Source organism: Poecilia mexicana, unplaced genomic scaffold (assembly GCF_051168715.1).
Source record: "Poecilia mexicana isolate PSO_F unplaced genomic scaffold, ASM5116871v1 scaffold_19, whole genome shotgun sequence".
NCBI lineage: Eukaryota > Metazoa > Chordata > Actinopteri > Cyprinodontiformes > Poeciliidae > Poecilia > Poecilia mexicana.
The window spans coordinates 1,598,159-1,614,597 of NW_028263388.1; the positions used below are offsets into that span (position 1 = coordinate 1,598,159).

At 40.1% G+C, this 16,439-nt stretch overlaps 1 protein-coding gene across 1 annotated transcript in view; it reads left to right on the plus strand.

The window, feature by feature from the left end:
* The first annotated feature begins 2,115 nt into the window (after positions 1–2,115).
* The window catches only part of LOC106904835 (SH3 and multiple ankyrin repeat domains protein 1-like), a 35,044-nt gene continuing 20,720 nt past the window's right edge, over positions 2,116–16,439 (plus strand). Inside the window, exons 1-14 of the mRNA XM_088001035.1 lie at positions 2,116–2,642; positions 6,977–7,180; positions 9,800–9,871; positions 9,948–10,056; positions 10,157–10,374; positions 10,773–10,940; positions 11,669–11,710; positions 12,987–13,103; positions 13,180–13,257; positions 13,488–13,554; positions 14,009–14,178; positions 14,246–14,376; positions 14,798–14,928; positions 15,825–15,951. Coding sequence (XP_087857161.1) covers positions 2,187–2,642; positions 6,977–7,180; positions 9,800–9,871; positions 9,948–10,056; positions 10,157–10,374; positions 10,773–10,940; positions 11,669–11,710; positions 12,987–13,103; positions 13,180–13,257; positions 13,488–13,554; positions 14,009–14,178; positions 14,246–14,376; positions 14,798–14,928; positions 15,825–15,951 — 2,090 coding nt within the window. The 5' untranslated portion in view covers positions 2,116–2,186. The remainder of the gene's footprint in view (positions 2,643–6,976; positions 7,181–9,799; positions 9,872–9,947; positions 10,057–10,156; positions 10,375–10,772; positions 10,941–11,668; positions 11,711–12,986; positions 13,104–13,179; positions 13,258–13,487; positions 13,555–14,008; positions 14,179–14,245; positions 14,377–14,797; positions 14,929–15,824; positions 15,952–16,439) is intronic.

Sequence of the window (16,439 nt, forward strand, 5' to 3'; positions counted from 1 at the left end):
GTTAGCTAGCATGTTGTCAGCATATTACAACTATTTATTACTAAGCGATAAACTTAAATTATGCTATCAAATTGGAATTTGTGGATGGGATAAATCTTACATGGACAAATGATTAGAAAGCATGGCCGAAACCGCAGTGGCTGGGCTGGACTTGGAATACTGAAGCCATTTTGTTCACAGCAAGATCAATTCTCAATGACATGAGTTGAGTAAATAAAACAAACGGATCCATACCTTCAGTTTACAATTTGTTTTGAAAACTGTAAACTTTCATTAAAACAGAATTCATAGTTGGCGTGCAAAGGGCAAATGAAATGCAATAATTTCTACCCATCTTGGTCTCAATTAGCAGTCATTTTGACTGCAGGGAATTTTGCACTATTCTAGTTCAACAGCAGGGGGCGCAATGGGAAGAAAAGCATTCCCATAGTATGCTGCCGCCACCATCACGTTTCATAATTGGGATGTTAGGTGTGTTCAAAGTCACTTCAATGGATTGCATTTAGCGGTATGAGAGTAAAGGTGGCTTAATCCAGTTCATAACACACTTTTTACATTTTTTTACTAAAGAATATTGAAAACTTTCCGTTCACACAACTATACTTTGTCCAGAACATTAAATCATTATAAAATACACTGAGGTTTGAAGTTGTAATGTGACAAATGCTCAAGTTTTGTAAGGCTGTGTAAACGGTGTTATTTATACTGAGTGGGAGCAAAAATACTTTATTTTACCTTACATAATGTTTTTACTTCAGTTAGAGACATCTTGATCATTATTGTGAAGCTTCCCAGAGTTTGACTCTCCTCCCCCCCCTTTAGAAACTTTTATGTAGATTTTCCGATGTGGGTTGAAACAAGCAGGAAGCGGAGCGAAGAAACCTTCGCTTAGACTAAGGGTTCCCAAAGTGGGGGTTTGAGCCCCTTCAGGGGTCCCGAGAGACTAAGTGGAGGGTCTCTAAATTATTTTCAGATTTGTAGTGATGAGGGGTGTCAACGGCCAAAACAGAAAAAAATTAAATACATCATGAAAGAAAATACATGTACTATTAAATAATGAACAGTAATGTACGTTGTAATTATTTACCACGGCTTATTTTTAAAGGGGCAGTATTCTATAAAATTGACTTTTTTCTTAATCTTTCCTTGGTGGTGGTATGTTTTTCCCTCATCAAAAACAAACCTGGAGTTTTGCCTTGATTATGTCATTCATGTTTGAGAAAGCGTTTAATCTCCATGGCAACTATTCAGCCCCGCCTTCAAGGTGGAGCTCCTCCCCCACTCAGCTCCTTCAGACTAGCCAGCAGCAATTAGCAAACGCCTGAACTCATAATAGGAGCTGCTGCTCAGAGCAACGCTGGTAAAATCATTGTTATAGGGTTGATAGAGTAGCCATGTTGGGATAATTTCCTGGAGGCGGAGCTTCAGAAAAACCAGTAGCTTTTAAAGAGACAGAAGTACCATAGTTACTCAATTTTGCTATAAAGTAGAATTATGTTCCTGGAAAACAAATAATACTGCCCCTTTAAATGAATGGAGGAAAATAATTATGTGTATTTTTAGGGGGTTGCCGGTAGGGGTCACCAGGTTGCCGGTAGGGGGTCATTAGACTTTTGGCCAAAGGAAAAATGGAAGTCAGGATTTTGTTTCCTTCCAGGGACAGAATGACCTCGGCTGAAACCGTTCCATAGAATATAATGAATATCGTCATATGTTTATTTTCCATTTGGCTTCTCCATTACCACCAAGCAGGAATGATCTTGACCTCGTGTGATGCCAGATTGCACATCCACCTCACTCTCTTCTGCAAAGAACCTGTGATGCAAATTCACAGAGTTTATATTTAGCCTGTCTTCCATCAGCCTGCTGCTCCCCGGTGCATTCCTACTGGCTAAATGGGAAATGTGGACCAGCTCTGTGCTACTTCACATGTGGACTTATTAACATTGCCACTGGCTAGTTTTGCTACTATTGCTCTTGTCTTTTTCATGTTTGATTTACACCATTGCTAATTTTGTTGACTTGATGTTGTTTGTGAATGAGGAGTCGAAGTTGACTCCATTTTCTGCCTGTTTCCCACAGCATGTTCCCACGGACGGAGCCGCTCTCATGGGACAGCCATGTTTTGTCCCCATGACAGCTAGATCACTCAGCCCTCTCTGCAGTGACCACCTGCACAGCAAAGGATGCTGGGAAATAATGAGCATTTTTATTCTAGTCAGGACGACAAAGATGGGGAGGATGAGGAGGAAGAAGAAGAGCAAAGGCGAGGAAGTGACGAAGGCCGTTGGAGCAGGGAGAACGGAGGACTAGAAGGACTTGGGGGGAAGGAAATGATTGGCGGACGCCAGGCCTGGGAAGGGAAGGGCGGCGAGGCAGTGAAACCAGCGGCCATTGTAGTTGGCAGACAGAGAATGGACCGACCGCTGAGACCCGGTAACCTGGACAACCGGGGCATTGCCCACATGTCCAATCAGGCACAAACGCATCACCACGCTGCCAACAAGCTGCAGCAGCAACACTTGATGGCGGCAAAACGTCGAGCGCTGATGGAGCGCAGCATGACCGCCATGGTGCCTCATGAGGATGCCTTCCTGACCATGATGGTGTTCCGCATCGGGATCCCTGACATCAAACAGACAGTAAGTGCATCAGAACCAAAACGGGTCCAAAACAACGAGGGATCCACCAATCCACTTTTTCACTTCTGATACTGATATATCATCCTATCCGATACCAAGAAACAGCTGAACTGATATAAGACATTTCTTTTTTAAACATAGACAATGGCCAATACGTCAATAATATCTACTCCAATAAAGACATAATATCATTAGATAATACAACTGATAGAATATTCTATACATAATTATCAAGATTGGTGGAATCAACTAACTCATTCATTCTTTGGTTACTTAGCAACAACCTGCTGGCTCAATTTCCCCCTGACTTTGGTTACCTAGCAACAACCTGCTGGGTCAGTTTCCCCCTGACTTTGGTTACCTAGCAACAACCTGCTGGGTCAGTTTCCCCCTGACTTTGGTTACCTAGCAACAACCTGCTGGGTCAGTTTCCCCCTGACTTTGGTTACCTAGCAACAACCTGCTGGGTCAATTTCTCCCTGACTTTGGTTAAGGGGAAATTGCGCAATCTGTTGCAGCAGTTTTAGGTTTCACCGCTGTACCTCTTTACTGTGGAGTGAAAACTGTGGGTAAAACAGGAAACTGATGAGATCAACAGGTTGACTACCTTGACTACTTTGGTCAAACATGTAAACAAACTGCAACAATTAGTCATTCTAAATCTAATGTCAAAAAAATAATAAAGCTTGATGTCGATCAGAGCATAAAGCATAGAAATAGACTGAATAGATCTGCCCTTATGGATCAGGCACATTGTTATTGATATGTAGAATGTTTTTTATATTGGGACTGATACAGAAATTAATATTGGATCTGTGTATCTTTAAAACCAAAATCTGAGTTAAAGACGTGTTTAAAGTTTGGTCCTGTCACAAGCAGGCCGCTGACTGGAGGTCTTTCCAATAGAGGAAGTAGTTCAAGCCGAGTCTCTCTGGTATTACTGCCTCAGAGAAAGATTCAGTTTAACTTGACACTTTAACAAATATTAATATAGCTGCTGCACAGTAATATTCATCACACATTAACATCCAGTCATTTAAAAGACAAAAACAAAAAAAATTCAGATCATTTAGTACAGGAGGATAAAAACATGTTAATGTTTAGTTTGACAAAAAATCCCACATTTAGCAGAGCTGCATAAATATTGGCACCAGCAAGTATTTGTTCTTTATGTTCATCAGATTTTTAAAGGATTTTAAAATTGGTAATCCATAACCAAACAGCCATCACTTGATGGGGCACATACATCCGTCCTTCTTATCCGTCCATCGGTTGATTAGGATTACCCAAATAATTCTAATAATTTTCAGAAAACATAGACAGAAAAATATTGTGATATTTTTTTTCTTTTTGTTAAAGAAAAGAAAGTAATTTTTTACACCAGATGTGTAAACATCAGTTTATTGTGTGAAATCTCCTCACATTCCCGAAAAAGCAAATGGAAAGCAGAGCGAACATCAGCAGCAGGGAAGAAGTGACTCCATCATTCAACATGGCAATGTTGGAACCTGCGTGGGTCACTCACAGCCAATTAGCTCCCACATCTGGAGTTAGCATCACTTCACACTTCCTGCAGCTGGCAGCAGGTGAGAACTGGCAAGCCCACACACAAGCTGCAGCAAGGTGATGAAGCTCCACCCACTCTGCTTCCAACTCCCTCCACATGCCCAGCGTTCTACATGTCAGCTAATCTGCCCTCAATATAACAGTAATTGCTAATTATCTAATAGGGTTTTAATGAGTTTGGGGAGACCCGAGGAATGAGAAACATGCCAAGGGTTTCTGTTGTTCTTCAGTCTACATATATTCCTGAAGAAAAGGCAGGAAGGAAAAGATGCACTCCAATTAGATTACAGTGCTGCAGAAGGTGTCACTGTGACATCCAGGCTGCGCCATCAGTACGGACCATCAGAAGTAAACGCACATCGTCCCCACAAACACACTTTACCTCTTTCATATACACCCGGTCCCCTTAAACACACTTTACCTCATTCATACACACCCGGTCCCCGTAAACACACTTTCCCTCTTTCATACACACCTGGTCCCCACAAACACACTGTACTTCATTCATACACACACTGTCCCCACAAACACACAATACCTCATTCATACACACCCGGTCCCCGTAAACACACTTTACCTCATTCATACACACACACTGTCCCCACAAACACACTGTACCTCTTTCATACACACCGGTCCCTGTAAACACACAATACCTCATTCATACACACCGGTCCCTGTAAACACACTTTACCTCATTCATACACACACACTGTCCCCACATACACACACACACACACACTGTACCTCTTTCATACACACCGGTCCCCACAAATACACTGTACCTCATTCATACACACCCAGTCCCCATAAACACACTTTACCTCGTTCATACACACACTGTCCCCACAAACACACTGTACCTCTTTCATACACACCGGTCCCTGTAAACACACAATACCTCATTCATACACACCAGTCCCTGTAAACACACTTTACCTCATTCATACACACACACTGTCCCCACATACACACACACACACACACACACACACACACTGTACCTCTTTCATACACACCGGTCCCCACAAATACACTGTACCTCATTCATACACACCCGGTCCCCATAAACACACTTTACCTTGTTCATACACACCCGGTCCCCACAAACACACTTTACCTCGTTCATACACACACTGTTCCCACAAACACATTGCATCTCTTTCAAACACAAGCACACAGGCTCAGGCACGTCACCGCATACCTCCAAGGGACTTGAGAGGCATCACTACAGCAACGGCTGCCTGCCTCCACTAATGAAATGGTTGCCATGCCAATAAATTTGGTCATACTATGAGAGCGATGCTGAGCTGTGCAGTTTTACCTTCAGAACTGATGAAACAGAACAGCTGCAAGGGTCTGTCCACCAGACGGCATGTTAGGGTCAATTTTAATTTAAAAAAAGAAAAAAAAGAGCGAGAGATCTGATACATTTTCTGGAAAACTTGGAAATGCAAAAAAATAAAAAATAAAAAATCAAATCAAATGTTGAGATTTTGAGAAATTTTCTACAGAAATCTTGAAACTTTCTGAGTTTGAAAAGTCAAATGTTTACTAGGAAAAAACTGACATTTTTTCAAGAAAAGAAAACTGGAACTTAATAAGTTCAGGTAGAACACAGAAAACATCTGAGGCCAGAAAATAACAATGAGATATTTTCTACAGCAGTTTGTTTTCCTTGTAGGAGTTGGTGTTAATTTGACACTTTCTATACAGAACAAACGATAAACATTCATATCTGCTCCTCTGTATTCTAACACTGTAATAAATGTAGTGTGAAAATAAAAAACTTCACTGCAGCAAACAAAAGGATAACAGCAGTTTTATAGAAATATGGTATGGTAGTTAATTATTTAAATCACATTAAATTCTGCAGAGATAATATTTTCTTTCATTCATCACAAGCTGTCATGATGATTCACACATTTACACATCAGTAGTTAACAACAGCATAACAACTATGGACACATTTATGTTTAAATATTAATATTTAGTGTGAAAGAAACTGTTTGACTGAAATATAATCAGATAATATGCTAAATAAAGTAAAGTGAAATTAAATTAAATAATTGTTTGGCAACACCTGGTTAAATAAATGAATAAATTAAAATGTAACAATAAATTAACAAGATATATTGAAGCAAAATAACATACCAAAATAAAATACATTAAAGATAATAAAATTTGATTAAGTTCCATTTAATGAATAAAAGGTTGATAACCACCGCTGAAAGTAGGTCAAGTAGGTCAGTCCGTTACAGTAATACGTTTTTAGGCTGGATTCATCCGAACACAGCAATAATAGATCAGCTGATTTAAACACCTGTTCTACTGATGATCTGGCAGAGTTGGTTTGTGGGTCGGTTTTGTTTCAAACTGAACCAAAACACTGAATTCTGCAGCATATCTACATGTTAAGGTTGTCAAAGTCAAGCTAGCATTACTGACCTACTTCTCTCTCTCTCTCTTCCTCTCTCTTTCTCTTTCTCTTTCTCTCCCTCTCTTTTTTAAATTAAAACTTTTTCCTGACCATATCTGGTTGTCGTAGTGATGACAATAGCAAAGCACTGAGTCCCTTTTCCTTTTTTATGTTGTGTACATTTAAGATTTTATGCCTTATGTTGACAACTTAACAGTTAAAACCAATGCCTGTCATCAGCAACCAGCTTTTTGCAAACGTGATGTCACATTGCACCATGTCTATAAAACTGAACCCCTCCACTGTGTGTGTGTGCGTGCGTGCGTGCGTGTGTGTGTGTGTGTGTCAGCGGTGCCTCCAGTTTGACCAGGACTGCACCGTGTGGAGCGCCAAGCAGCAGATCGTCTGTTCGCTTGGTGAATCCCTGTGGGACGTCTACAACTACGGACTCTTCCAGCCGGCTGGAGAAGGACGAGATGCCAAGTTCCTGGAGGAGGAGCGCCCCCTACGGGACTATGCACGCACCTTTGAGAAAGGGGTTCCCTACCTCGAGGTAAAGACTGAGGTTACGCAGAACCAAAACTCTTAAACGACCAAAAAAAGTATTTGGTAAAAATATATTCTCGTACTGAGGAACTGATCAAATTATCAATCATTTAGTATTTCAAAATTGCACCACACACGGATCAAAACATAAAGTTATTTGGAAATTTTGGTATTTTTAAGAACCAAAATAAAAATAGTATATGAATAACAATTGCAAAATAAAGTCAGGATTTTTTTTTCTAATTTCTTTAAATATTTTTGTAGGTTTTATATTTCTTTCAACATAAAATTTAGGAAAAACTGCAGGTATGTGTCTGATGACTTTTTAATTACTCACAGTGGGTACAAGAAAAATACTCATAAAAGTATTTTTTCCAAAAGTTACTGAAATAAATTTAACTTGAGTAAATGTAACTAGTTGCTATCCAACTCTGCTCTGAAGATGGTAAATGCTTTGAATTTCACTATTAAAGGTGAATCAATGTTCAGTAACTTTTACAGGACATAGATGCATGTAGGTTCACACAAAGATTCAAGTTTTAAAATATATTTAAAAACTAACAGTTAGGACAAAATTTTAACATTTATCAGAAGCGGCGCACTCCAATCCAAGGAATACATAACCTACTAGGCTAAAGAAAAAAAAGAAATGTACATAATTACATTATTACCTCAATACATTATTATTATTATTATTATTATTATTATTATATGTGATTATTAATTACTTAGTTGTGGATGGTTGTCCAGCTCCTTGCATGATGTTCCTTTTCTCAAATGTTTCCCTTTCTTATTGTTAAATCGTGACCTCTGACCTCAGCTGAGGCAGTGAGTGAAAGTTTAGATGAATGAAAATAATTTTTTTAATTGACAAAAAGCACGCTTTAATATAATAAACCAGAAATTATTTGATACAGATCTGGAGCTGGTTGTATTCTGTAAATGTAAACAGATCATTTCTGGTTTATTTGTTTAATATAAGCAGCAGTTATTATGCCTTAAAAATGATCTTAAAAATGCAGAAATAATCTTTGAAGCATCAAGAAAACAGGCCCAAGTTTACCTTCAGGCTCAGAATTTCAGAAAAACCAAGAGATAAATCTGTTAATTTTTATGTTTTTGTGTATTTTGTCTCATATTATCCAATTTACGTATTTAAAATGCAGAGTATTACATTTATTAGTTTTTGGGTGATTGGTCAGCAGAGAAGTCATAAAGTTGCATTTGTAAAGCCCACAGCGCCATCTGGTGGATGTTCTGGTTTGAGCCAGATCCACTAACCAGGATCCAAATAAGCTCATAGAGTCAAACCTTGTTACTCAGTAATATTCTGCTGTTTATCTGGGTGAACCCTTTACACACAGTTTGAGCTTTTGAAATGCATTCGGCATTAGATATTATTAAAATAAAAGTTTTGTTTGGAGGTTTCTTATTTATCCAACATGCGTAGTTGTTTAAATGATTTTAGAAATAAATATGAATGAGTCTGATCCTGCTGTGCAGACTGTTACACCTATTATTACTGAGATATTTACCTAAATAAAAATAATTTCCAGGTACCGGTTCCATTTAAAAATGCTCTGCAAGTTCTAGATAGTGGTTCCAATTAGATACAAATATGAGAATTTACTGACTAGAAATGTTAAAACATTTAATTACAAACTCATTAGCTTGCCACAATCACCAATAAATCAATTATTTGCATGATGAAATTAAAATGAGCTCATTCATTTTCATTTGGACATTTGTTAAAGAGATGCTCCCTTTTAATTTTGTTGAAGATCTGCCATTTTAAGAAATGCTGCAAACATTTGACATCAAGCACGAACTAAATAGCTTGCACTTCCTGCCCCTTTTGCCTGTTTTCCTTGTCAAAGCTGAAAGGCAATTTTGATGACAGAGACTTCCTAATCCATTTTAATTGTTTATTTTGGATATTAAAATGTATTTCTGGTTCTAGTGTTAAATATTCTTTAGACATTAAAGTTATTTGGTCTTTAAGTGAGTTTACTTGCATTATTATGTCATCATTATTAATTCAAGTTCACGGTTTTTCATTTTTTCAGTCGTTTTTTATCTTTTGAAAGTCAAAATGAAAGGAAAAAATACACAACACTGAAAAAATAAAAAAGTAGTACAGATTAGATAAATATTTTAATTTGTTTCAGTGACAAGCACACAAAGTGTGGAATGAAACAATGTGACGATAGAAACAAGTTTATCATCAAATCATCAAAAACAAAGCAGCAGAGTCTTTTCTGTATATTTTCTAAAATATATGTACACATAGCACTTTATAGTATTAAAATGGTCTCAAAATGACAATATTATCTTTTATCACAATAATTTCTGAGACAGATTATCGTCTAGTAAAATTTGTCATCATGACAGACTAAGAAACTCATGTGATTAAGTTATTTTTCTTCCCAAAAATGAATCTAAATGTGACTGAAGAAATGAATCACAGTCCTGTTCTGGCAGCTTTGAGTGGGAAGCAAAGATTCACTGCAGCACACAGGAATAGTGGCCATTTTGTCTTCATGAACCAGGCTCACAGTTTGAAAAGTAGATTTTTTTAGACATGACTCACATTTTTCACACACATCTGATGTTTTTTTGCCCTCAGTTTCGGTATAAAACCAGAGTTTACAAACAGACCAACCTGGATGAGAAGGCTCTGGCTAAGCTCAGCACCAAGGTATTTCTTCTTCTTCAGTTCTTAATCATGTCTGACAGCAGCTGCCCAGCGGTCTGTAACATGGCTCTGCATGCAGGCCAGCCAGAAGAAGTTTCTGGAATACGTCCAGACTGGAGTGATGGAAAAAATGGCAAAAGTTCTGGAAAAAGGTCTGGATCCAAATTTTCATGACCCTGACAGCGGAGGTGAGATTCTGGTGATTTACTGATAAAAATCTGAAAGGTGTGGCATGATCTGTATTCAGAGTTGTTACGAAATGTGAAATATGTTTTATTTTTCTTCCAGAGACACCGCTGTCAGTGGCAGTGCAGTCCGGCCTGCCGGTGGATGGCGTCCGGCTGCTGGTTCTGGGCGGGGCCCACATGGACTTCAGGAGCCGCGATGGCATGACGGCGCTGCACAAAGCTGTGAGAGCTCACAACCACGCCGGACTGCTGGTTAGAACATCATACACACACACACACACACACACACAGAACAACCCCAGCTCCTATGAGCTCAGGGTTTGCTAATTGCTGCTGGCTTGTCTGAAGGAACAGGGAGGGGGCGGAGCTGCGCCTTGAAGGTGGAGCTAGGTCCACCCAGGCGTTTTGCACCGATGAGTGGTTGCCATGGAGATTATAGGATTTCTCAAACATGAACGTATCAAAGCAACACTGCAGGTTTGCTTTTGATGAAGGAATAAGTTTACAACACAACAGAAAGCTCAAAAAAGTAAATTTTACAAGATACTGTCTCTTTAAGGATGAATAACTGGACTACTTTATTTGCCTTATTTTATTTTTAATTTCTTGTCCTGTGAGTTCTTTTGACTCAGCAGATTTGGCTCATGTGAGAAAGAGTTTTCTCTCTAGAGAAGCGTCTCATCGTCGTCTTCGTCCCTCTGTCCTGTCCTCAACAGGCACTTTTGTCACTCGGAGCGTCTCCGGACTACAAGGACCGCTGTGGCCTGACCCCGCTGTACCACACTGTGCTGACAGGGGGCGAAACGTCCTGCTGCGAGACGCTGCTGTATTACCGGGCGAAGCTGGGCACCAGGGACGAGAACGGCTGGGACGAGAGCCATCAGGTAGCTCCGTCCAGCCAATCAGCTTTCTGCCTCTGTGTCTTATGTGTTTGTCTTAAAGGTGACCTATTATGCTTTAGGGTAGATCTAACAGTGTAAGATAGGCCTACACAAAGCATGTTTTGCACAAAATCTTTCTTAGATGATGAGATTTTAGTTGTTTTAGGGCCTCCTGTCACTTTAAATCCAATAATCTGCTACTGGCCCCGCCTCCAACTCAACGTTTACACACACATGTCAAAATGGCTGCAAACAGATACATCGTTGTACAACCGTGCATCTTTGAAAAGCAGAAATGGAGCCTCCTGCACAACTAACAAGAATGCAGCAAGTGGTTTCTGGATGGTAAGTCAACTACAAACTCTTGTCTTTTCCAGCAGCCATTATGCAGCACATACAGCTGGAACTTGGCTTGGGTTGCTAGGTAACGGGCTGGGCGTGGCTGGGGTTGCTAGGTAACGGCATAGTTCCTGTGGAATGTGATTCAATATTCCAAAGGTTTTTGAAGTGCCTCATTTTCCACCACAAAACATGAACTTATTGCCAGAAAATGGCTGAGAGTTTAGTTTTTTTTTTAGAAGCCTTAGAAACCAAAATGGAAAACAAAAACGAGCAAAAAGTGAATTTAGCATAATAGGTCTCCTGAAAACATTTTCCGTTAAGTGAAGCGATGCACCGCCATCTGATCTGTGCGTCTCCCACATTCTCTCCTCTTCCTCCTCTCTCCATAGCACAGGGATGAAGAGGAGTTTGGAATGGAAGAAATCCATAAGGTACCTTTCATTCCTCCGTCTCACCGTCCCTCCAGTCAGGAAGTGATTGACGTTCTGATCATCCACATGAGCAGAAGTGTTTCCGTTCTGCTTCAGCCCGGCGCGGCTCCTGCTGACAGAAATATTTCTGCTAAATTGTTCACAAACCTTTAATTTTGTCACATTTGTTTCGTTACAGCCACAGACTTTATGTGCCAGACCAACACAAAGAAACGACTCAGTATCTGTGAAGTAGGAGGAAATGTTTTCTAGAAAGTGTGGCGTGCATTTACAGAACGTCTTGGCTTTGGTTTGCTCGTTTGCAGACTCGGAAACTCAGGTTTACCGAGTGAACAGTCATTTTCAAGCCTTTTCCACACACTGGTAGTTGGATTTGGGTCTAGACTTTGACTAGGCCGTCACACTTAAAGAATCTGCTTGGATCTAATCCAGGGATGTCCAAAGTGTGGCCCGGGAGCCATTTGCGGCCCTTGGAGTAGTTTCTTGTGGCCCCTGAACACAGTGTAGGAATGGGTTAAATTGTGCAGCCATTAGAAAAAACATTTTCAGTCATTTTTTTGTTCAGCCTCCAAATTGAATATTTTTTTTACATAATTTATTTTCTTACAGTTGTGACTTTTTCTTTTATTCTAAATGTTTAATGCAAATCATGATAGTTTTATCTGTACTTCATAAATGATGTTGTTCTGGATGTTAGTTGTAATTTTTAGGAGATTAAAATGAGCCTCTCTGGCTAAACGTGTCATATTTACATGATGTATTCATTAATATGCATTGTTTGCATAATGGTTTACTGGTTTAAACCATTTGTCTCGTTATTATCCAGCTTTTATAATACGAATCACATTGAGAAACTTTTACTTTTGTTGAAATTATTGACGTGTTTTGAAAGAGGATGACCCAAAGTTTTTATATCTGAGGATAAATTTGTTTGAGCCAGAAAATTTGAAAACTAATGTTATTTCTTTCAATGCAGCAAAATTCTTTTTCTGTTTGTCTCTGTGATAAAAACATTCATTTCCTACAAAGTTTTGGTTTAATTTTCTTTTGACTGAACAATTTTGGCCCAAGAGGCAAAAGGTTAGGACACCCCTGCATGCGAGGAAACCGGAGCTGATTTTCTGTTTCCTGTTTTGCCTCAGCTGTAATTTAAATGTAAACGAGGACGTCAGATGTATAATTTACAGTTGATCTTTATGGCTGCTTCTCTTGGGTCAACCTGTTGTTGTTTGCACTCGTAATACTAACAGTTTGCTCATATTTCTGACTTTAAAAGGCTTGCCAGAACGGCTTTGCTCAACACTTGGAGCATCTGCTGTTTTATGGAGCGGACACGGCCTCTCAAAACGCCTCAGGGAACACTGCACTTCACATTTCAGCGCTCTACAACAAGGTGAGCGTGAAACAAGCCAGAGCGGAGACGTTGTGAAGGCGAAGAGTTTTACAGCGTGGATTGTTGTCCGGTTCAGGAAAGCTGCGTCCGCGTCCTGCTGTACCGGGGGGCCAACAAGGAGGCGAAGAACAAACACGGCCAGACTCCTTTTCAGGTAAACGACCTTATCAGGTGAGAGCTGATGGCCTCCAGACAGACTTTAATTCTTCATGGCATTAATCCAACAAGGTCTCAGGTTTTATCTTCAGCATCTCTGAAGCAGTTAGTTGTTGCTACAAGACTGAGCTAACTGATGAGCAACTGGCAGGTGTACCTAATACAGTGGCCAGTGAGTGTGACTTTAATCAGAAAAGGTTTTTTGATTGGTCTGATTTCTGTTTGCAGGTAGCTGTGATGTCGGGTCACTTTGAGCTTGGAGAGATTATTAAAAACCATAAAGACACGGATGTTGGTACGTTTCCAGGAAAGTTACTCTGTCGAAAATTAAAATCAGTCATTTGGGTTATTGAGCCGGAAGTAAGAGAAAAAAGATCCAGGCTCATTTATAAAACCATATTTTCACCATGTTATTCATTCATTTATAAATGTCACAGTTTCCAGCTAAATGTTTACTTGCTAACTACATGTTTAGTTTATAGCTAATCATTTAGCTTGCTAATGAAAACGTTATAGAAATGCGACATTTACAAATGAATGGTGTAAATATGAACTCTTATTTTGACAGGCTAAATAATCCAAATCATTGGTTTTAATTTTGACTTTACAAAAGCACCAAATAAACTTTCTATGTACTTTAGCTACAATCTGCCTGTTTTCTCGGGTCTAACTCATGTTTCCTCCTGACCTGCTTCACCTGACGCCTGGTCCGTCCATAAAACCCTCCCCCTCATGTGTCGCATCATCAGTTCCCTTTTTAGAGTCACCAAAGTTTGTTCCCAGGCGAAAGGAGAGCGTCCACACGCTGCCTCTCCCGCCGCTCCATTCCCACCCGCTGCTGCGCGCCAACAGCGACAACACCATGACCGGCTCCGACCCGCTGATCCTCCCCGCCAAGGCTGCCACCAACCCGGGGCAGGTACTGACACCGCTCAGCTGGTCCGCCGGCCCATCTGTGTGTCGACTGATGTGGAGCATCTGTGCAGGGCCAACGCCGGGCCTCCATCGGGGTCAGGAGCTCCAGCAGCCCCCGGAACCGAACCCGGTCCCCGTCCAGAGGCAGAGGAGGCCAGAGCGATACGGAGGAGCGGCACCGGCAGCCCAGAGGCCGGCAGGGGTACGGAGAGAAAAAGTTGCTACTTTTGTTGGTAGTCAGTTTTTTGAAAGGCCAGTTTCTTTGTGTAAAACATGACAAAGTGAGGCTAGATGAGTTTAAGCACAAACATTAATTAGTTCCAGACAGAAATCTCATCTGATCGGTTTAAAGGTTGAACTAGAAAATAAGAAGTTAAGTGTCTAAATGTTTTATCTGTAACTTCGTCCTTTGCTACAAATAACCCGCCGTTCACTGAAGGAAAGCAGTTTCTGCATTTTAGGAAATACATCGTTCATCTTCTGACTTACAAAGGAAGAATTGAATTATTTACATCTTTTTTTATTTATTGTATAGAAAGATATAAATGTTTAAATGAAAAATCTGGAGAATTAGTTGTGGAGACGCTGTGGTTCGGTCCAGTAAGCGTTTGTCTGACCCGCAGCGCGCCGCCGGGCGGCGGCCAGATGAAGCGGATGTACAGCGCGGTGCCGGGCCGGGTTTACGTCGCCATCCGCTCTCACTCCGCCAGCGGAGACAGAGAACTCTCACTTAACAAAGGCGACAAAGTAAAAGGTGAGGAAATAAAAATTCACACGAGGAAACAGAAGAATACAGAGAGGATCCTTCAGCCGGTGGAGGATGATTCATCAGCGCAGGGACTTTATAATGATCTCAGTGTTTGTCGCTGCATGTCATTAGCAGACTTACAGTAGAATCCATCACAGAAACCATCTTTGAACAATAAGAGCAGAGAGACGGATTTATAAAAGCTAACAGGGGAAGTAATGAGTCTCTGTGCAGGACAGTAAAGCATTATTAGGCCTGTCACAGTAACAAATGTTGCTGGATGATAAATCCTCCCAGAAGTTATCGCAACAAACAATAATGTTGTTTCGATAAACAACATTAATAAAAGAGGCACAAAGGACCTTTAAAGTTACTAAATACAGTGACAGTCAGGTGCTCCACCCATCCCCACATTAGGCCACGCCCCCGGTGTATCTTGACTCCGCCCACTTTGGTGGAAGCTTTCTAAATTTCTCAGGGGTGGGGTTTTGGTTTCCCAGATGTGGAAACTTCCCAAAAGCAGAACTTAGACCTCCCAGATTATGAATTAAACCCTCTGCAGATGCAAACTGCATGCTGCTGAAACCGCGGCGTTTAAAGAGCAGGGGGCGAGGAACGCTCCATCAGTCAGCTTTTTAATAGGAGTTTCACTTAAAAATATATATTTGCTCATGATGTTAATGAAGGAAAGTCTGCTGTTTATGTTTATGCTGTGCTGATTTTTCAGATAAACATCCAACTATTAGATTCCTCTGGGCTTTTTATGAAACGTCTAAACAGATCATTTGTCTTTAGATTGGACGGTTGGGGTCTGATCAACGTAAACTACATTCTGCCTGCATGTACATGTGCTGTAAATGTTTGTCTATGCTTGTATAAACATCAGCATGTTTGTTCCTCAGTGCTGAGCGTGGGAGAGGGGGGCTACTGGGAGGGAACGGCGAGAGGACGCACCGGCTGGTTTCCCTCCGACTGCGTGCAGGAAGTGGCGCCGCCCAGCAGAGAGAAGGGTAAAATCACACATGATGAGTCTGAATCATCGCTCAGCCTGCGGCTTGCTGCAAACATAACCCTGAAGGAAACCAAATGTGTTTGATTCATTTAAACCTGAACAATAAAAAACTGTTTTCATTGTTTAATAGTTTCACACTGATAGGAAATTAAGAATAATGTTTTCTGCACATAAATAATATTCAATGTAAAAAAAAAAGTTAAATATCTGATACTCATGGTGCCATTTCCTGATGAGCTCATTAAGGAATCAGCAGATCCTTAACGTCTTAAAAAGTCTTAAATTCTTTTTTAAAACGTAAGTTGGCCTTAAATACGTTAATCACGGATCTTAAATTTTTCTTATCAGGACTTTTTACTCATGTTCTATGTAATTTTTTTCCTTTGGTGAATTTGACTGGCATTCAATCAAATATAATTTAAATCAGTTATTTGAATGTACAGTTTATATAAATCATTATTAAAAGACAGAAAACTAAAATTATGATGAAAAATTTAAGATTAAA